This window comes from Sciurus carolinensis, chromosome 7 (genome assembly GCF_902686445.1).
Source record: "Sciurus carolinensis chromosome 7, mSciCar1.2, whole genome shotgun sequence".
NCBI lineage: Eukaryota > Metazoa > Chordata > Mammalia > Rodentia > Sciuridae > Sciurus > Sciurus carolinensis.
In genome coordinates this window covers 77440807-77462511 of record NC_062219.1, presented here as the reverse complement: position 1 = coordinate 77462511, position 21705 = coordinate 77440807, and the positions used below count along the sequence as shown (strand labels likewise).

The 21705-nt window shown below is 36.1% G+C and overlaps 1 protein-coding gene across 2 annotated transcripts in view; it reads left to right on the top strand.

The window, feature by feature from the left end:
- Positions 1-8277, top strand: part of Mrap2 (melanocortin 2 receptor accessory protein 2) — a 40075-nt gene extending 31798 nt beyond the window's left edge. For both annotated transcript variants that reach the window (XM_047558788.1, XM_047558789.1), the window contains one exon: positions 6656-8277. In XM_047558788.1, coding sequence (XP_047414744.1) covers positions 6656-7049 — 394 coding nt within the window. In that variant the 3' untranslated portion in view covers positions 7050-8277. The remainder of the gene's footprint in view (positions 1-6655) is intronic.
- Positions 8278-21705: the final 13428 nt, after the last annotated feature.

Genomic DNA, 21705 nt, shown 5'->3' with positions numbered 1-21705 from the left:
CACGATGACACAATATAGAATGGGTATGAACCTAGCAAAAGTAAAGTTATTGACATTCTTAGTAAGTCTAAATTTTCTGAGAAATATTGTTCATATACTTTTCTTTTTATTTTGCAAAATAGTGGAATTTATATGGTGTATTCACACATGCACTTAATGTAATTCAATCAATCTCCTTTCCCAGTACTTCTCTTTTCCCTTCCCTCTTTTTTTCCCCTAATTTGCTTGCTCTACTCTACTGATCTCCCTTCTATTACTATTATATTATATTATTATTTTAATTAGTGCATTATAATTAGATGCAAATGCAAGATTCATTTTGATATATTCATACATGGACCTAGCATAATTTGGTAGATTTAATTCTCCAGAACTTCCCCATGCCCTCCTTATCCTATCTCCTTTCTCTACTCTGTTGATCTACTTTCTATTTTCCTGAGATCCCCCTTTTTTCTCTTTAGTTTCCACAAATGAGAGAAAATATTTGACCCTTGACTTTCTGAGTCTGGCTTATTTCTCTTAGTATAATATTCTCCAGTTCCATTCATTTACTAGCAAATAACATAATTTCATTCTTCCTTATTGCTGATTAAAAGTCCATTGCATATATGTGTATGTGTGGGTATGTGTGTGTGTGTACATCACATTTTCTTTTTCCATTTATCTGTTAATGGGCATCTGGGATTGTTCCATAACTTGCCTATTGAGAATTATGCTACTATAAACACTGATACACATGCATCAGTATAGTATGCTGACATTAGTTCTATTGGATAAATACTAAGGATTAGGATAGCTGGGTCATATGGCGGTTCCATTCCGAGTTTTTTGAGGAATAAACATACTGCTTTCCAAAGTAGTTGTACTAATTTTTGTAGTTCCACCAAGAATGTGTAACTGTACCTTTTTCCCAACATCCTAACCAATTGTTATTTGTATACTTGATGATTGCCATTCTAATTGGACAGATGAAATCTCGGTATAGTTTTTGTTTGTATTTCCCTGATTGCTGAGAAAGTTGAACACTTTTCATATATTTAGTGACCATTTGTATTTCTTCTTTTGAGAAGTGACTGTTTAGATCAATTGCCAATTTATTGACTGGGTTATTTGATTTTCTGTCACTTTTTGAATTCTTTATATATTCTGGACATTAGTCCCCCATTGGAAGAATAGCTGTCAAAGTTCTTCTCTCATTCTGTCATTGCTCTATTCATGCTTTTAATTATTTTCTCTGCTGTACAGAAGCTATTTAATTTGATACCTTCCCACTTATTGATTCTTGGTTTTATTTCTTGAGCTTTAGGAGTTTTATTAAGGAAATTGATGTCTGTACCATAATGTTGGGAGTGTTGACTGTACGTTTTCTTCTAATAGTTGCAATATTTCTGGTCTAATTGCTAGGTCTTTGACCACTCAGAGTTGTTTTACAGGGTGAGGGAGATCTAGTTTCATTCTTCTACTTAAAACTATCCAGTTTTCCCAGCACCATTGTTAAAAAGTCTATCTTTTCTCCAATGTGTGTTTTTGGCACCTCTGTGATGGATCAGATGATTTTATCTATGTGTATTTGTCTCTGTATCATCTATTGCATTGGACTTCATGTCTGTTTCTATGCCAATACCATACTGTTTTTGTTACTATAGTTCTGTAGTATAATTTGAGATGATATTACAATGGTTCCAACATTGCTCTTATTGCTCAGGATTGCGTTGACTATGCTGTGTCTTTTGTTCTTCCACATGAATTTTAAGACTCTTTTTTTCTAGTTCTGTGAAGAATGTCATTGATGTTTTGATGAGGGTTGCTTTGAATCTATAGATCACTTTTGGCAATACTTCATATTCTTTTCTTAATTGTAGTTATAACATGATATCAATTACTAATTCAGTCAGTGTCTCCACATTTCTTATTCTTATTCATATCATGGACTCTGGAGTGCATAGTTGGAGTCAACCATCTCTCCACATAGGTTCATCTGCTACTGTTTTTAAACCTGTGCATGCCCTTGAATTTATTTCCAACCCCATAGAAACTGTAGAAGAGGTATCCTGCCAAGGCAAGCATTGCTTGACTTTTAAGATATCTTCATGACTGATGCATTCAGTCATTCATTTAACAAAAGTGTATAGAGTATGCCTATTGTTGTCCTGGGTACTTGCAACATAAGTAAGAAACACAGTGCCTGCCCTCAAGAATTCATGAACTTAATAAGGGTGACAGAGAAGTAAAGAAATGAGTGTAATACAGAGTGAGAAGATGCAGAGAAACAGACTAACCTAGATTGGGAGAATCAGGGAAGGCTTCTCACAAGAGATGACACCATAGATCATTCATGAAGGGCCAAGAGGAATTAGGCATATGGGTCCCAGTTCTAGTAATGGCAGAAGCACTTGTAGAATAATCTTGTAGATACCAATTATAAAATATGGACAAGATATAAAAAGTAATCATAGAGAGGTTTTTAAAAATGAACACAAACAGACCAAAATGGAAGAGCTTTCATCTGTTGAAAGAAGGCAACTGATTTAGCTTACATCCATACTTAAATGATTTTCTACCTAAAACTTTTCAATTCTCAAGCATGGTTTCTCCATACACTTAGGTGTTCTCTAATATACCTTTGTAAAGTTTTGAAATTTTCAATGCACAGGTCGTGAACATATTTTGTTAAATTCATTCCTAAGTATTCTATTTTTTAATGCCATTGTGAATGGAATTTTTTTCATTTTCTTATGTTTGTTAATAGCATGTAGAAATAAAATGATTTTTGTATAAGGTCAATTGAAAGGAAAATATTTTTAAACTACTGGATAAACAGGTGCAGGCACAATGTATGAGTACAAGGGGAAAAGATGAATCTTGACCCTGATTTCATCATGGTTTATTTCCCCAAAGTAAAAGATCCTAGAACCATGCTAATAGAATTTTCTACAGTGATGAGAGTGTTTTCTGTGCTGTCCAGTTAGGAGGTCAGTGGCCACTTGTAAACATTGAGTAGCTGCAGTGTGAATAATATGACTGAGAAACTAAATTTTGAGTTGTATTTAATTTTAATTAAATAGTCACATAGGTAGTGGCTACTGTATTGCACAGCACAGTTGTAGAAAACATAGAACATCTTTGTGACTTTAGGATAGGCAGTTAGTTCTTAGAGAAGATATAAAAGCACTAAATATAAAAATGAAATTGATAAACTGCACTTAGTTGAAATTTAGAACTCTTCAAAAGAACTCTTTGAGAAAATGAAAATGCAAAGTCACAGATCAAGAGAAAATGCTTTCAGTGTGTATATCTAACAAAGAATTTGTATTCAGAATATATTACAAAACTTTTACAAGTCAATAATAAAAAAAAATCCAAAAGATATGTGGGCAAAAGATATGTGCAGAAACATCAGAAATCAGTTGGTTTTATTATACATCAGAGACATGCATGTTTAAATTACAATGAGATACCATTTCATTTCCTTTAGAATGACTAACATTAAAAGACTAACAATGTCAAGAGTTGGCAGGAATGGAGAACAATGGTAATTTTATACATTGCAGTGGGAATCTAAAATGTAACAACTACTTTGAAAAACTGTTTGTAGTTTTTTGTAAAGTTAAGCATGCATCTCCTATGTGGCTCAGTAATTCTACTCTTAGGTATTTATTCAAGAGCAATAAAAACATATATTCTTGAAGACACTTTCCAATAGCATGTATCATGGCTTTATTCACAACTGCTCCAAGCTGGGAATTACCTAAATGCCCTTCAGTGGAGAATGCATAAACAAATGGTAGTATTTTTATACAGTAGAATACTCTCAGCAGGACAAAGCACAGATTGTTGTCACATGCAACCTGAATGGATCTTAGAAACATTACATTGAGCAAAAGAATTCAGGCACAAAAGACTATACATTCTATTATTCCATTTATATGAAGTTCTAGAATAGGCTAAACTAATGTGTGATGATAAATATCAAAACATTGCCTATAGGAAGTGGCAACTAACTGGAAATTCAAGAATTAGACATAATTAATCAATGGAGTAGAAATCAGAATATTGTTACCTAAAAGGATGGAAATTGAATATAAGGAAAATTTCTAGATAAAGGAAATAAATATTCTATGTCTTGATTGGGGTAGTGTTTACACGTGTGTATTCATTAATAAAAACTCATTGAATTTTAATTGATACTTGAGGTAGTAGGTAAATTTTACCCAGAGATGGTGTATAACTGAATTGAATAGTGAATAGTAACTGAATTGAACCAAGTGGTGTCCATGATCAGAGTTTTTCTACATACAGTAATCTCCTTATCTGTGGGGTATGGATTTCACTAAGTTTTGGATAATACTGAATGCTGTGTGTACTGTTTTTCCTATACATACATACCTACAATAAAGCTTTATTTATAAAAGTATAGATTAACAACAATAATAGTAAAATAGAACAATTATAAACTATACTGTAATGAAAGTCATGTGGAAGTGTGTGTTCTCCCTGGCTCTTCTTCAGCTGCCTCAGCACAGGTAGTATTCACAGCATGGACACACTGGACAAAAGAATGATCATGTCCTTCAGAGCAGGGCTGTGTGAGACTTCATCATGCTACTTAGATGGCATTTTACAACTTATGGATTGTTTATTTCCAGAAATTTCCATCAATATTTTCAGATCACAGGTAACTGAAACCATAGAAGGTGAATTTGCAGATGAGAGGAAACTAATACCTCCTCTAGTTTATCAGTTAGTGAAAAAAAGAGAAGGAAGATGTGTTGATTATTTAATACTTGCCACACAAAAGGTACAGAGGTGAACTTTTCTCTGTTCTTAGGGGAAGAATCAGACACATTGCACTGTTGTGACAACATGAAATCCTTGAGACAAAGCTGGAGGGCATGCGTGGCCATGGGGGCATTGTGGTCCTTCAGCAAGGATGGCTTGTGGGCCAGTTCTGAGTTTTGAGAATTGCTTATATAAGGAAGGGCTGCTTTGCACAGTGGGCTTCTGGGTCTATTCTCATGCTCAGCTGGTGCCCGGGTCAGGCAGAAAAGTATTTCTCAGAGTTGCTTGGCCCTGAATCTGGGAATGGTATGGGCCTAGGCAGTCTTAATTACACACTTTCTAAATGATTTAAAGCCCCTCTGTCCTGGATGACATTTTAGCTTATTAAACACTGACTGGCACACTCATCCCCTTTTTCAAACACCTTTTAAACCCAAGGAAGTGACAATTGAAGGAACAGTCATTTATAGAAAGACAAAGAAGACAACTTAAATTTGCATTAAAGCATGCACTCATAGTCTAAAGTGAATTCTAAGTACAGGAAACAGTGGATGTGGTACTGTTGATCTTGACACATTTGTTTAGTTTAGCAGGCAATTGAATTTGTTAACCAGGCTTGTTACTAACAAAACAATCCAACAAACAAATAAAAAAACAACCACCATCACTCACAGGCTTCTGGGTGAAATTCCTTGCTTGATGTTACCTAGGCAATCATATTAGCAGGTGGAGCTATATAAAAATACCTCAGCTGCTGGATCGCAAAGCTTCCAGGATTGCTGACAATCTGAAATTTAGGTGGTTCTTGATAATTTGGAGGTTAGTGATAGATATGAGATTTTCCAGACCTATAAATAGGATCCATGCTTCCATGCCCTGTAAGAATTTGATCATAAGCACTTTTTCTTGAGTTTGGGGATGGGAAGGAAGCATTTAAGAACTAGTATCTCTGAGAAGATGACATACCCATTAAACACAGACGCTAGAGGCTGATTTTCATTCATTCTGTTCTGATTTGAAAACGTGTGACATATCCTTCCAGAGTCATTGGAAAGGATAGTGATAAAGGAGAATAATATCAGGGATTTTAGTTTATGCTCTTTCTTTCACAGACTTATGGGACTAATTGAGAGTTATTTTATTTATTTATTTACTCACTGCATGACCATTGACTACTAATTTCTTCCACACTAAATGAAATCAGGAATCAGGCATTTAAGTTTTACTTGCACTCATATCACTAACTGGTTATACACCTCAAGTGGTCAATTTGATAGCTCCTTACCTTAGTTTATACCCATTTTGCAAATGGGTATAACAATTCTTGTCCTAAGTGACTACATTGGTCAGTTTTGAGAATCAAGTGAGATAAATGGATATTATTGTGTTTTGACAAATGTTAAATGCTCCCTATCAGGGAGTATTGTTGTTCAGGCAGCATGATGTAGGCTCGTGGCTCAAAACTTTAGTACAGTGATGATCCTTGGGGATTCTATGAAATACTTTACTTCGCATATCTGCAGAGATCCTGAGAATCTGATCCAGGGATTTGTATTCTAAGAAGCACTTCAACTAAGTCTGATGTGGAGATTAAAGAATCCCCTGGGATACACTGGTATATTGGAGGATTCCCCAGTGAGCTGATTGTCTTCGAGGTGGTTCAGGGACTCTTCATCTTGAGGCTTTCGTCTTGGGTTTATTTGTATATGTCCAAAAGTAATGTTTGTCATTTCTGATGTTTGTGTGTGTGTCCTTAAAGGGACATAAGTAGGTAGTTGGTGGAAATACGCTGGCTTGTCCTACACATAGAAAACCATGATCCTGCAGGTGAATGAACTGCAGCATAAGCAATCTTTTATTTTCATTTTCTATACAGCAATGCAGAGTCTTCAGAGAAAAGATTCAGAATGAACAGCTTTGTGTCAGACTTTGGGAAACCTCTGGAGCCAGACAAGGTGTTTTCTCGCCAGGGCAATGATGAGTCGAGGTCTCTCTTTCACTGCTACATCAATGAAGTGGAACACTTGGGCAGGGCCAAAGCCTGTCACCAGACCACAGCCATTGACAGCGGGTTCCAACTCCAGGAAGCCATCCAAAGCAGCAGGCAGCCAGAGGAAGAGCTCAATAGGCTCATGAAGTTTGACATCCCCAACTTTGTGAACACAGACCAGAGCTCCTCCTTTGGGGAAGATGATCTTCTGATTTCGGAACCACCTATTATTCTAGAAAATAAGCCAGTTGGCCAAACTTCCCACAAAAACCTAGATTAACACATGCTCTGTGTCTTTCTGAGAATGTGGGTTCTGTCTTTATATAGCAAGCTGTCCCCATCCACCAAAAGTGTGTGTGTGTGTGTGTGTGTGTGTGTGTGTGAGAGACAGAGAGAGAGAGAGAGAGAGAGAGAGAGAGAGAGAGAGAGACCCCTCAGAAGAGAACTGATGTTTTGGTTTTTAACACATACGGGAATTTTTTGGATTAACATGTTTATTTTATGTTATCTCATTTCCTTGCTGAAAAATTTGGCCAGATGCTTACATTGGCACTCCTGAGCAAGGGTTAGTGCACTGCTTAACCCTGCTTTCTAATCTGACCCTTCCACCATTGCTCTCCCTTTAGCAAATTGCTTTACTTCTCTGGGCTGCCATGTTTTTAGTGGTCAGGTGATGTGTCTGGAGTAGATGATCTATCCCAGCTCTAATGGTCTGTGAACTTATGGTTTTGCATCCAAGACGAGCTGAGATATGCATAAAGCAATATAAACTAGGCACTCCTATCCCTTGTAAGGTCCTCAAGTCTCTGTACCTTTCAGTCAATCCTTAACTAAGTCATGCTTTAGTAGGAGACCTTTACCAGGATGTCAGGAGACTCACAGTGACTGGCCAACCTGTCTGCTGGGTTGTGCTAAAACAGCTCTTCTGAGGTTCTCCAACCACCCATGCTTAAAAGCGGGGATAGATCTGTCCCCCTTGGAATGAGTGCCAACTCATGGGACCTCATATGACATTTCTGTCCCAAAGAAATGCAGGGAAGTTGTCAGCTGAGTGAGTGGAATACCTTTTGTGTGTCTGTGTCGTTGTATCTACTGTCACACACTGCTGTACCATTGGCTTCAGAACAACACCACCACAACTCTATCTACATGTGTGTGTGTGTACATATAGTGTATATGTGTGTATAGATATATGTATCTATACACACATACATAATTTTCAATATCCTCTGTTACTTGACAGATGTGTAAGTGACAATCATCTGGCTTTGAGCTGATATATTCAGGGTATTGTATGTTTGTCCATACCACACAGATACCCAGGGTGGCCTGGATTATGTTAACATGAGGGAAACAGTTAATTTCATGAAGGAATCAAATCAACCACTAGCATTAGAAACAACATCAGTTGTATGCATGGCCAACTACTAATCACTTAGTGCATTTTCCTTGTGAATTTGTTCACCACCTGTTTTGTTTAAGCTACAGAATAAATGCATATGACTGCACAGGAATCTTCTCTGGTTCTTTATTTTTACACATCCAGTTATTTATGTCCTTAAAAACTATTCCACATCTGTAATGCCTCTTCTTGGGGTGGGCAATGCTGACTCATCCTGTAATTCAAGTAACCAGTCATGCATGAGATTTTATTTAGGAATTATTCCACCAAAATAAATCCCTTTCCCATAATGTCTTTTAAGAAAATAATATTCTTTAAGGCTTTATCACTAAACAGCAGAACAAAGCATGGAATATTTATTGTAATTAAATAAAATTTAACAAATTCTTACAAATAGATACTATTTCATGAATATTTTTATGCAAGAAAGCAAGAGCAAGAATGCTGATTTTATTAATTCAGAATATGAATATTATTCATAATTTACTCGATAAAATATAAAACATGGGCTATTTATTATTAAGGTCAAATTTAAAGTATCTTATTTAGAAGTATATTTATTAAAAGACTAAATGATATTCGAAAGTTGGAAAAACATTTTACCATCATTTTTATGAACTAAATGTTAAGAATTGTGAAGTGTCTAAAGTTTTATCCCCCTTATAAATTACCTTGTCTCTGTGTCATAGATACTTTCAGAAGACCCAAGACTCCTAGTCAGAGAGACCAAGCACTTTATTATAGCACAGCAGGCTGCATGCACTTCATATATATGTGGGTTTCAAGGTTTGTTTCCTAATGCTGTTGTGACAAATTCAGTGACTTTAAGCAACACAAATGTATTCTGTTACAGTTATAGAGTACAAAAGTCTAAAGTAGTCTCAGTGGGCTAGTGTCAAAGGTTTAGCAAGGCTCTGTTCCATCTGGATGCTCTGTGGAAGAATTCATTTTCTTGCATTTCTCAGCTCCCAGAGGTTGCTCATACTCCTAGACTTATGCCCCATATCACTGTGACCTCTTCTGCCACTTAACATATCTGTCTCTGACTACCTCCCTTTTATGAGAACTCTGGTGATGATATTGGATTACCTAGGATAATCTCATTTCAAGATCCTTCACTTGATCACATCTGCAAAGTTCTAGAAACCAACATTCACATGAAGTGTCTATTGGTCGTTCTTTTCCCCAGAGAGTCATGTCTATTCCACATGCAAAATATAGTCACCTCATCACAACGTACTCCAAAGTTTCAATCAATTACAGCATCGACTCAGAGTCTAATATGTTGTCTATATCTTATCAGTTAAAAATTCCCAAGTTTATTTATCTTAACCATCTAAGTCAGATGTTGATGAATCTTGGGTTTGAGCTGCCCCAGGGAAAAGTAGTCTCCATCTGTGGACCTCTAAAACTAGAAAATGAGTTATTTGCTCCATAAATACAAGGGAAAGATACCAGTTATAACTATGCCCATTCAAAAGAGAAAATGAAAGAGTCACCAGTTCCAAGATATTTCAAGTTCAACTGAGAAAATTCCATTGGGTTGACAAGCCTGGAGTCTCCTTTAGCTGTGGCCACATCTTCTGTGCCTGCAGCTCTGCTCTTGGAATCACTCTTCCTTTTTGTTGAAGGGTAGTACATATTTATAACTGAGTAGTTTTACCAGTCTGTTTCCCACATGTAGAATTTGGGGAGTCTGATTGCCTTCCTTTGCTTTTTTCCCTTTCAGTTCAAGTTGGCAGTATTAACTGGTATAACATTTTCAAGAACATTGTGGGTCTCCTGAATATATCTCAGGAATTCATTCCAATAGATGGGAGGCTCTTCCACAGATTGTTCCTGATAACCTTATCTCTATTAGTTTTTTCTCAGAAAGATGAAAGGATCATGAATCACACTCCTAATCTTTTCAAAGGGCCCTTTGTGTGATCAAATAGTCTACCTTTTTATTCCTTTCAAGATTCTAGCAAAAGTTGTCATACCTTTCATTTTCTCTTCATAGTATTCACTCCCTGAAAGTGAATTTTTAAATTTTAGTGTCTTTTGTGATCTGAATAGTCTGAGAATTTCCCAAATCATTAAGCCCTGGTTCCTTTTCATTTCATAGTTCTTCCCTCAATTTATCTATTTTATCTTTCATTCTACTATAAGCAGCAAGAAAAAGAAATCTAAGACTTTGCTTAGAAATCTCCTTAGCTAAATATCCCAAGTTCATTGTTTATGGATTTTGTTTTCTTCTTATTAACTGCAAGGCACAATCTCCTAAGATCTCTGCCACTATGTACGAAAGATTCCCCTTTCCTCTAGTCTCCAATAACATGTCCCTCATTTCCATCTGAACTTTCACCTGTAAAGTCTGTATTTGTACCAATGGGCTTCTCATGATATAAGTGTTTCATGAGACATGTTTCTTTTTTTCCTATCATTTCCTTCTGAGTCCTCACTGAGTCATTAGCATCCATACGGCTATTGACAATCTGCTTAAGGTAATCTAGGCAGTTTCTATCATGGTATCTTAAAACACTTCCAAAAACAACCCTGAGATTAACCAACTTCATGTTTTAGCAAGAGCTGCAACAAATCTGCTTGAACTTTGCCCTTAAGGAGACATTATATTTTTAATACTAGATAGCAAGCAAGCCTGCTTTCTTCTCTAGAGGAAAACACAATCTCCATCTTCTAAGATCATTCTCTCTCCAAACATCATTGAATAGACAATTGAGACAAAAGCTTTCAGTGTTTCTTCTATATGAAATATAGAAACTGATAGTTCCCTGGAGAACTGTCTACCAAACCTACAATGACCAGAGAGTATATTGTATAAGTCATCCGGAATTTGTAGAAAAAGACAACTTTGAAGAAATCTCAAAAATAATTAGGGTGATTTTAAACATTCCTGAATTTATCTTTCAGAGATTCATAACACCTCAGGTTAAATTCAATGGACTTTTCCCCCCTTTCGATAACTAAGACTGACAGAACAAACACTATGTATATGAAATATTTTATTACTACTGGAATAATCTTATTGTCAGGACAATAATCCATCATGCCACCCAGAAATGGTGCATGGTAGAAATATAAAAACTTTCCGTAGACCAGGCTCTTAAGGGAGGTGACCTGAGCCAGCCCATAATCAGAGGTAGAAAGTCATTAGCCTCTGCTGATTCTTGAGGCAGACACATTTGGGATATAAAGAACATATATTTTTTTTTCCCTAAAAGTTGGTAATTTTGAATAAATTTTGTGGCAACTTTTGATTCCAGGCTGAGAGCAAGCCATGGCAAGTTCATTTTGTAACTAAATAGCTAGTGAGAGGACTCCAGAGACATATGCCCAATTTTGAGGTTACATATTTACATTTCAAGGGAAAACAAGTTCTAGGATCTGGGAAGGCATCTCTCATAGAGTTCAGATATACTGGGAAAAGATGTATTTACATTTCCAGAATCCTTTCCACTCTGTTGTCTATGAGCAAAGGTTTTTCTTTCTCTTTTTCTGCATCTTCCTCCTGTATTTAAGCAGAGAATCTACTTTTCTCATCTAGGTTACAGATTTTATATGCTTAGGAGACTGTCCTAGTTTGCATTGTTACTTCAGGGGTTAGAACTGGCCCTGGAGGGACTATGTAATTACGGTTTGCTTTTTAAATGAATGAGAACCTGATCTGACCCATATTGCCTTGGGTGTGCATTCATAATAAAATTAATAAAGATGGATATTAAAACTTTAACACAGTGTTAGACTTGATTTCAGAAACATCTCTTTGGACAGCAGAATAGAGCCAAGTGTAAGTGCAGGGGAGTTTGTATACAGGTCTGTCTGAATCGTACCCATGGAGCCTAAGAACTCCCACAATGAGACTGGAAGCGCCAGTCTTTGGCTTCAAGCAAAATGATGAGGATGAATTGCATTAAAAAGAGATAATAAGTAGAAAGGCAATTACTATAGAAAGAGTGCCTTAGGTCAAGTCCCACAAAAACACAGACTGAGATGAAGATTCTTATTGAAGTGATTTACTGGAAGGGGAGAGATGGCAGTAGCTCAGGCTGAGCAAGCTACCAAGAACATCATCTCAACTGGAGATAGGACTCATTCTGATCTCATAGGAAGCTCTGCTGCACAAATTGCATGACAGAGTCAGACCCCTCTTGTGGCAGGCATGACCTTTTTATCATTGTAAGATAGCTTCATCTTTGACCAAGGACAATTCTTGAGAGAAGGGAGCATTGACCAACATCACCAATAGTTGGGAATGGGTGCTGACTCGTAAAGGAAGGGGGCACCCATTACCAACCATAATGGGCAATGTTTCTAAGGCACTCATCTGCCTTTGCACTAAGTTAATCTTTGTAAGCCTTCTATAAGAATCCTCAACATAGAAATCTCCATGATTCTTTTCCAATATAAGTTATTTCTTGTTTTAGTCAGCATTGTTGCTACTGTGATTGAAAGATCTGACTGGAATAATTGTAGAAGAGGAAAGTTTATGGAGGGCTCATGGTTTCAGAGGCCTCAGTCCATTGACAGCAGGGTTCATTCTGTGGGTTTGAGATAAGGTTGAATATCATGGTGGAAGAGCATGTTGGAGGGAAGCAGCTCACATGATGATCAGACAGCAGAGAGAGACTCCATTCACCAGATACAAAATATATACCCCAAAGCCATGCCCCAATGCCTACCTCCTCTAGCCACACCCTTCCCACCTTCAGTTACCATTCAGTTAATCCCCATCAGGGAATTAATTCACTGATTGAATTAAGGCTCTCACAACCCAATAATTTCTTCTCTGAACCTTCTTGCATCATCCCACATGTGAGCTTTTGGGAGACACCTCCCGTCCAAACCATAGCTCTTCTCTACTCAGAATCCTACAGTGTCTTCCTGTTTCATTGCATGCAGAAACTAGAGTCCTTATAGTGACCTCAAAGCCTATGTAATCTATGTCTCCTAACACTACCATTACAGCCCTTCCAATAACCTTTATGCAGGGAGTCTCAGTAAACCAAGAGGGTCTACACCTGGGATTTGCCCCTTTTTTGGATATTAGGATTCCAGCCCTCTAGGGAACTGTGCCATCAGCTCATAAGCTTACCAGTCTGGTTTTAAGTTTCCTCTTTATTGTTGACCCCTGGAAACTTCTTTTTCCCTCTTGTTTAACTCTATCATTTTTGTTGTTGCTCTGTTTTATCCAACATTACTAAAAATTTTATTTAAATGGGATCCAAATCAGTTTAGTCTACCATGTCTCTAGAACTGGAAGAACATTCATGTCTTCAGTCTCAAATATCTGTCTTGTGTTTCTTTAAAATATATTTTAGTATATTTCGCTGATGAAAATATCTTTTCATTTGTTTTTCTGTCATCTCTTCTGTGTTCTTGAACCTATTAAAAATAATTATTTTATAGTATTTAAAAAAGATTATTTTATCTTTAATAACTAGTTCATCAGTGGGTTTGCATCTATTGTTTGGTATTTCTTATTCTCATATTATCAATCTTGACATTGTAGTTCTACACATTTCCTATTATTTGGCAGACATAGTATATGTAAAATCTATATGATGTTATCTTCCATGAGAGAAGTTTCCCCATTTCCCTGTAGGAAAATAGGGTGGGAAGTTTACCATTTCACTCCAGTTGGGCCTCAAGGTGGGCCAGGTCTAAATTCCATTTTTTTTAAACAACTTCAAAGTATACTTGACAAAATAGTTTTTAAATATTTAAAGTGCACAATTTAATACATTTTCTTTCTTCTGTGCTATGTTCACACTTCACAATATTCTTATTGCATCTATTCATATTTAGCTATAGGTCTGATCTTTCCTAATGTACAGTAAATTTCTTGAGATCAGAATCTTGGCATGTTCCCTATGTCTGAAACAAACAGCTAATTTTTTTCTTTGCTGCAGTAATCCTTGTATTAAGAGACCTGTGGAAGACAAATAGCTACTTCCTACATATTGTCAAGGAATCTAACAGATTTAGAATTGTTTATTCTGTTGTTTGATATCTCCAAAGTCTTTCAGCCTTTATGATTTCTATTGCACTACTGCACTTTTAAAGAATAATGGGATACTTGTTTTCCAAATATTCAAACATATTCTAATTGACTCATATGGTGATTACATGCAGCTGTGTTTTAGTAATTTCTTGTTAACATCTTCTCTCATCCTTGTACTATTGGGGGAACATCATAGCCTTAAAGATATCAATGATATCTGACTGCCAGGGAAGCAGTGTGTCTACCCAGACCAACTATATTTCCCTGGGTCTTCCAGCCCTATTCTAGCCTTCCTTTTGAGGAAAATGCTGTTGTGCCTTCAACCTCTGAAAGTTTGTTTTTCTTAAGAAGAGTTTTTGTCTGGAGTATAATCATATCCTTCTTAGGGGAGAAAATTCAACCTAGTGAGATCTGGCAGCATGGGAATGTGTTTAGCCTGTTTTTTGTAGAACCGTAACTGTTCCATATTTATTAGGAACAAATACAACAAGGAAAATGTTTTAGTGCCTAACAAATTAGCAGCATAACTATGTTAACCATGAGTAAGAAAATCAACTTCCCATCACCCTCAGGCATTATGTCGATGTGACATTCACCTGACTAGTGAAGGTTTCTTCTATAAGCAATTTAAAGCTTAGGACACTTATGAATTTTTAAAAATGTTCTTCCTTAGTCTTTCCACATTCATGACATCTGGTGAGACCATGTGAATCCTATTTATTTATAGCCAGCACTAATCTTCACTAAAGCATCATGTTTGTTTAAAGGTTAGTAAACAATTTATGAGAAGTGCCCCCAGGTTTTTGTACTAAAGTAGAACCTTGGTTAATGATTAAAGAAAATTTACATTAAAATATTAAACACAGAGATGTAAAATTCAGAAGTAATTCTTCGTTGGTTTTACTAAGCACAGTAGCAGTCAATGCCTGTGAGTCCATTTCTGTGGCAGCTCTGTAGTGGTTCCCTCTCTCTCAGTAATGAAAGGGCTGTGTTGTCACCATTGCCATCCTGGAACTGATTACCATGAAAGATCCTAGGAAATAAAGAGATGGTCACTGAAGGGATGTGTGATTGTGAACATTGTGAACAAAAAGACATTGGGTGCCGAATACCTATCTCATTAAGAGAAGGACATGATCATGAAAACCGGTGTGGCGAGGTAAGAGGGAGATGGTGTCTTGGAAAGGGGAGGACGAAAGCAAAGTTGGAAGTAGGGAAGACATGGTTAGATTAATAGATGGCCTGAAGGAAGGGGCGTGTAGTAGGCAGAACAATTCCTCTCCCCAAGATTTTCACCTGCGAAGATGTTATTGTGCACAGCAAAAGGGTCTTAGCAAACGTGATTAAATTAAAATCCTTGGGGGCTGGGGAGATAGCTCAGTTGGTAAAGTGCTTGCTTTGCAAGCACAGATCCCTGGGTTCGATCCCCAGCACCGCAAAAAAAAAAAAAAAATTAAAATCCTTGGGATATGGGTATAGGTCAGAGATCCTGCATCGTCCACATGGGCCCATCACACAGTAGGGTCATAAAATCAGAGAATCTTTCCCAGCTGAGTTTAGAGTCAGAGGGCGACATGGCTGCAGAAGGAACTCAGAGAGAGATGGGATGAAGATGGAGGAAGGGAGGCACAAGTCAAGGAGTGTAGTGGCCTCTAGAAATGGGGCAAGGCAAGTAGTCAGAGCTTGTCCTAAGCTCCAGAAAAGAACATAGGTCTGCAGAGACTCTGATTTTAGTACAAGGAGAACAGCTCTGAACCTCTGACCAACAGAAATGTAAGATGATAAATTTATTTCTTTTTAAACATTAAATTTTATGAGGACAGTGGAATTGGATATAGGAGCTGGCATGCAGGAGAGAGGAAGGGTAGAGAAGTAAATCCAATGTTATCCTGCTGGAGATTTAGTTGTTCCTGAGAGCAGGTTTGGTCTCTGGGGACTGGGAGGAGGGAAAGTTGTGTTCATAGGAAGCCAAGGAACAAAGGCATGTGGTTAATTTCCTGTCCCCTACTATCTGTGAGAGGATGGACTGTGTGAAGATTTGGATCCCAAACGAGGGGAGTGAGCACCTGTCCCTTTTCCTTAGGGCTCCTTTCACCCATAATGATATTGTTCTCATGGACAGCCCCAAGATGATGGGATCATTCCACCAGTTATTTTTCCCAATAAGGAAGTTCAAATTTTCCCTTTTACAAATAACTCAAAATTCTTTTCTCCTTGACTTCATTTTTGTCTACCTCACAAGTTTTCCCTCCAAATTCTTTCCAGACTCCTTTCCAAGAAGAAGTTACAAAAAGCATGTGAAGTTGCATTTCTATTATCTGTCCTCTGTAGCTGCATAAGTTTTCTCATTGTGATGAGAGTACCACAGGATGGGATCATTGGTGGATGTTCAGGAAGAGTTCAAGTGCAGGGCATCCTTTACCAAGATGAATTGATTTGGCCAGACTGCCACTGTGGTCTTGATTTTTCACTTTTGGGCTTCAAGCAGGTCCAGGATGCACAATCACCCTGTTATTTTTGTTTGCTTCTCTATGAAATACTCCATTTCTTTTTTTCCCTAAACTTACTAAGGACTCAATGTATTCTGATAAACCTGATGCTCCTCCTCCTCCTACATAGTAGATTTTCCATCTGATTCATACTTTTCCTCAATAGCCTTAATTCTTAGAACGATCTTTAGGTGTTTAAGTGGGAAAGAGAAATGTTTCCTCCTATTTGTACTATTTAGGTGGTTGTGGTTGAAACTTTCAGCAAACCTAGAGGAAGAAAAATGGACCTACTATGGTTTAGACTAGGAGAGGGGAAAGTAGGTTAATTAAGGCTAGAACCTAATCTCTGATCAGTCTGGATGGATTCTAAGAAATTCATGTAGTTTTTTTCCCCCCCTAGTACTGGTGATTGAACCCAGAGTGGATTTCAACACTGAACTCCACCCTGACCCTTTTTCTTTTTATAGTAAATTATAATAAATTTCCACTTGCAGTAATAAAAACTTTCATTTTATTTAATTTTAGATATACATGACAGTAGAGTGTATTATGACATATTATACTTGTATGGTGTATAACTTCCCCTTCTTGTGGTTGTACATGATGTTGAGTTAAACTGGTCATATATTCATATATGAACATAGGAAAGTTCTGTCCAGTTCATTCTACTGTCTTTCCTATTCTCATCACCCTCCCTTCCCTTCATTCCCCTTTGTCTAACCTAGTGAACTTTTATTCTTCCCTCCCCCATCTTATTGTTTTCACTTAGTATGACAGTCTCCAGTTCCATCCATTTACTGGCAAATGCCATAATTTCATTCTTTATGACTAACATTCCATTGCGTATATATATATACACTACATTTTCTTTATCCATTCATCTGTTGAAGGGCACCTAGGTTGGTTCCATAGTTTAGCTATTGTTAATTGAGCTGCTATAAGCATTGATGTGGCTGCATTGCTGTATTATGCTGATTTTAAGTCCTTTGGGTATAGACTGAGGAGTGGGATAAGTGGGTCAAATTTTGGTTCCATTCCAAGTTTTCTGAGGAATCTCCATACTGCTTTTGATAGTGGTTGTACCAATTTGCAGTCCCACCAGCAATGTATGAATGAATCTCTTTCCCTAAATCCTTGCCAACATATATTGTTACTTGTATTCTTGTATTCTTGTCAAATGCTTTTTCTACATCCATTGAAATAATCATGTGATTCTTGTCTTTAAGTCTATTGATGTGCTTAATTATTTTTATTGATTTCTGTATGTTGAGCCATCCCTGGGATGAACCCTACTTGATCATGGTTGTTTTAGTCAGCTTTTTTGCTGCTGTGACACAAGAACTTGATGAAAAGTACTGTAAAGAAGGAAAGGCTTATTTAGGGACTCATGGTTTCAGAAGTCTCAATCCATAGACAGCAGGCTCCATTCCTCAGGGTTTGAGGTGAGGCTGAACATCATGGTGGAAGAGTGTGGCAGAGGGAAGCAGCTCACATGGTGATGAGGAAACAGAGAGAGAGACCTCACTCACCAGATACAAAATATATACCCCAAAGTCATACCCTCAATTCCCACCTCCTCTAGCTACATCCTACCAGTCTTCAGTTATACTCAGTTAATCCTTATCAGGAGATTAATTCACTGATTGGGTTAAGATTTTCAAAACCCAATCATTTCTTCTCTGAACCTTCTTGCATTATCTCACACATGAGCTATTGGGGGATGCTGCACATCCAAACCATAACAATGGTGCACTATTTTTTATATGTGATTTGCCAGTATTAAGGATTTTTTGCATCTGTGTTCTTGAGGGATATTGGTGAAGTTTTCTTTCCTTCATGTGTCTTTGTCTAGTTTGGGTATGGGGTGATACTTGCTTCATAGAATGAGTTTGGAAGGGTTCCCTCCTTTACTATTTCATGGAGTAATTTGAAGAGATTGATGCTAGTTATTCTTTGAAGGTTTTGTAGAATTTGGCTAAGAATCTATCTGGTCCTGGGTTTTTCCATGTTGGTAGGCTTTTGATGGCATCTTCAATTTCATTGCTTGAAATTGATATGTTTAAATTTTCTATGTTCTCCTGAATCAATTTAGGTAGATTTTATGTTTCTAGAAATTTGTTTTCAAGGCTTTCTGTTTTATTGAAGTATAGATTTTCAAAATAGTTTCTGATTATCATCTGTATTTCAATAGTGGCCATGGTGATATTTCCTTTTTCTTTGAAAACATTAGTAATTTGAGTTGTTTTCATTTCATCAATTTTTTTTTTTTACTTTTTCAAAGAACCAACTTTTTGTTTCATTGACTTTTTTTGAAATGTTTTTTATGTTTCAATTTCATTGATTTCTGCTCTGATTTTAATTATTTTCTGTCTTCCACTTTTGGTGTTGATTTTTCTTTTCCTAGGGCTTTGAGATGTAATGTTAGGTTATTTATTTGGTGACCTTCTATTCTTTCAATGAATGAGCTCAATACAATGAACCTTCCTCTTAGAACTGCCTTAATGATGTCCCAGAGATTTTGATATTTTGTGTTGCTATTCTCATTTACCTCTAAGTATTTTTTTAATTTCAGTCCTCATTTCTTCTGCTATCCATTGGTCATTCAATAGTGTATTATTTAGTCCCTAGGTATTAGAGTAGCCTTTATTTTTTATTTTATTGTTGATTTCTCACTTAATTCCATTATGATCTGATAGAATGCAAGGTATCATCTCTATTTTTTTTTTGTATTTGCTAAGAATTGCTTTGTGGTCTATGATATGGTCTATTTTAGAGAAGGGTCCATGTGCTGCTGAGAAGAAAGTGCATTTAGTCATAGATGGATGAAGTATTCTGTATATGTCTGATAAGTCTAAATTATCAATCATATTTTTTAATTCTATAGCTTTTTTAGTTTTTGTTTGGAATATCTATTCAGTGATAAGAGAGGCATGTTAAAGTCACCCAGTATTATTGTGTTGTGGTCTATTTGATTCTTGAAATTGAAAAGGATTTGTTTGACATATGTAGATGCTCCATTGTTTGGGGCACAAATACTTATTATTATTATATCTTGTTGATGTATAATTCCATTAAGAAGTATGGAATTACTTTCTTTGTCCCTTCTGATTAACTTTGGCTTGAAATTCACTTTATCTGATATGAGGAACTCCTGCTTTTTTATGAGATCCATTTGAATGATATGCTTTTTCCTATCCTTTTACCTACAATCTGTGGATGTCTTTGCTTATGAGGTGAGTCTCTTGGAGGCAGCATATTGTATGTCTTGGTTTTTAATCCAATCTACCAGCCCGTGTCTTTTGATTGATGAGTGTAGGCCATTTACATTCAATATTGTTATTGAGAAATTATTTTTATTCCTTGTCATTTTTATTTATTTCTGATTTTTAATTTGATTTAGGTTCTCCTTTGGTTAACTATTCTTCTAATGTAGTACCTCCCTTTTCTAGTTTTCATTTTTAGTTTTTATTTCTTCTTCATGAAATATTTTATTGAGTATGTTTTGTAGTTCAGTCTTTCTAGTTGTGAATTCTTTGTATTCTTTTAACTTCTATCATGGAAAGTTTTTATTTAATCATCAAATCTGAAGCTTAGTTTTGCTGGGCAAATTATTGTTGGTTGGCATCCTTTTTTTTTTTTTTAAGAATTTGATATATATTATTCCAAGACCTCCTAACTTTGAGTGTCTGGGTTGAGAAATCAGCTGGGATCTGGATTGATTTCCCTCTATTTTTTCTCTGGAAGCCTTTAATATTCTATCCTTATTCTGTATGTTTGGCATTTTCATAATAATGTGATTGTGTGGGTCTGTTGTAATTTTGTGTATTTGTTTTGCTTCCTGTGTTTGATTATCCATTTTATTCTTAAGGTTTGGGAAATTTTCAGATATTATTTCATTGAAAAGGTTGTGCATTCCTTTGGTTTATATCTCTAAGCCTTCAGCTAACCCAATAAATCTTAAATTTGGTCTTTTCAGGTTATCCCACAGTTTGTGCAAATTCTATTCATGGTCTCAAAACATCTTTTATCCATGGTCAACTTTATTTTCAAAATTATATATTTTGTTATCATTGCCTGAAACTCTGTCTTCCAAGTGATCTAGTCTGCTGGTGATGCTTGCCAATGAATTTTTAATTTGGTTTATTGATTCCTTCATTTCAAGGATTTCTGCTTGATTTTTTTTCTTACTCTCTTTATTGAAGTAATCTTTCAATTTCTGTATTTTCTCTCTGATATCACTCCTTACGTCATCCTTTATCTCAAAGATCAGTTTACCTGTGAATATTCTAAACTCCTTCTCTGACATTACTTCCATTGTGTCATGGGTGGATTCTGTTATTGGAGTATCTTGGTTTTTTGGGGTGATTAGTTACCTTGCTTTTTCATCTTGTTTGTGTGTCTATCTATCTAAAGTATGAATTTGAGGAAGTAGAGTTTCTACCCTGTGGACTTACAGTATTCCTGAAGGTTTCCAGTACCTCACATTTTAGGGGAGACTGATAATAACAACAACCAATGCAAACCATTTACAGCATTACACCAAATAGTTATACTGCTTAGGACATCTACAATGTTGTCACAATAAATAGAAATGATATGATCAGTTACTTCCCATGGTAAAAATAAATTATAAACATAGTGTTTATAATTTCAAGTGGTGAACAGAGATAGAACAGAAGTGATGTAAGATGTGATGATTATGAGGGAAGAGGAGAGAAAATAGAAGTAAAAAAATTAGAGTGAAAGAGAGTTCAATAGAGATTCATTTTTAGAAGAGGAAAAGAAGGAAAATCAAGAGAAATAGATATGTAAAAGCAAAAAATGTATAAAATAAAAATCTAAAAACAAAAGAATACAAGAACAAAACAGAAATATACTAATCAAATATCATGGTCCTTAAAATACTGATCCTTGAAAATAACTGCCTTTAAAAAATTTTAGAAATGAGAAAAAAGAAATCAATATGAATATGTATAAGTATCCATTCAAGTCACAACTGAACAGAGAAAAGAAAAAAAGATATGAAGAAAATATCTCAATG